Here is a 539-nt window from a genome sequence, read left to right as displayed (position 1 = left end):
TCGTCAGTTTGTTCTCGCCATGCCTGAGCCGGCAAAATCAGCCCCTGCCCCAAAGAAGGGTTCTAAGAAGGCGGTTACTAAGGCGCAGAAGAAGGACGGCAAGAAACGCAAGCGCAGCCGCAAGGAGAGCTACTCCGTCTATGTGTACAAGGTGCTGAAACAAGTGCACCCCGACACCGGCATCTCATCCAAGGCCATGGGCATCATGAATTCCTTCGTCAACGACATCTTCGAGCGCATCGCCGGCGAGGCGTCGCGCCTGGCGCATTACAACAAGCGCTCGACCATCACCTCCAGGGAGATCCAGACTGCCGTGCGCCTGCTGCTGCCCGGGGAGCTGGCCAAGCACGCTGTGTCCGAGGGCACCAAGGCTGTCACCAAATACACTAGCTCCAAGTAAATATGTTTGTAGTTGCTGTTGAATCCAAAGGCTCTTTTCAGAGCCACTCTCCTTCTCAAGTAAGAGCTTTAACGCTGCTGTGCTTCCGTTATGTTAGGAAAAATGTTTGATGTCAAGACGGTTAATGCTTTTCTGCATC

The 539-nt window shown here is 53.8% G+C and overlaps 1 protein-coding gene across 1 annotated transcript; it reads left to right on the top strand.

The window, feature by feature from the left end:
- Positions 1-12: 12 nt before the first annotated feature.
- On the top strand, positions 13-474 carry LOC103258594 (histone H2B type 1). Its single transcript, XM_008056263.2, has one exon. It carries the CDS (start codon positions 20-22, stop codon positions 398-400), a length of 381 nt encoding a protein of 126 aa, XP_008054454.1. The 5' UTR covers positions 13-19; the 3' UTR covers positions 401-474.
- Positions 475-539: the final 65 nt, after the last annotated feature.

The sequence above is a fragment of the Carlito syrichta genome, unplaced genomic scaffold (genome assembly GCF_000164805.1).
Source record: "Carlito syrichta isolate Samal-C Ts95f unplaced genomic scaffold, Tarsius_syrichta-2.0.1 Scaffold83931, whole genome shotgun sequence".
In the NCBI taxonomy this organism is placed as follows: domain Eukaryota; kingdom Metazoa; phylum Chordata; class Mammalia; order Primates; family Tarsiidae; genus Carlito; species Carlito syrichta.
The sequence above is the reverse complement of the archived record's forward strand: the minus strand, read 5'-3'. Positions and strand labels throughout refer to the sequence as shown.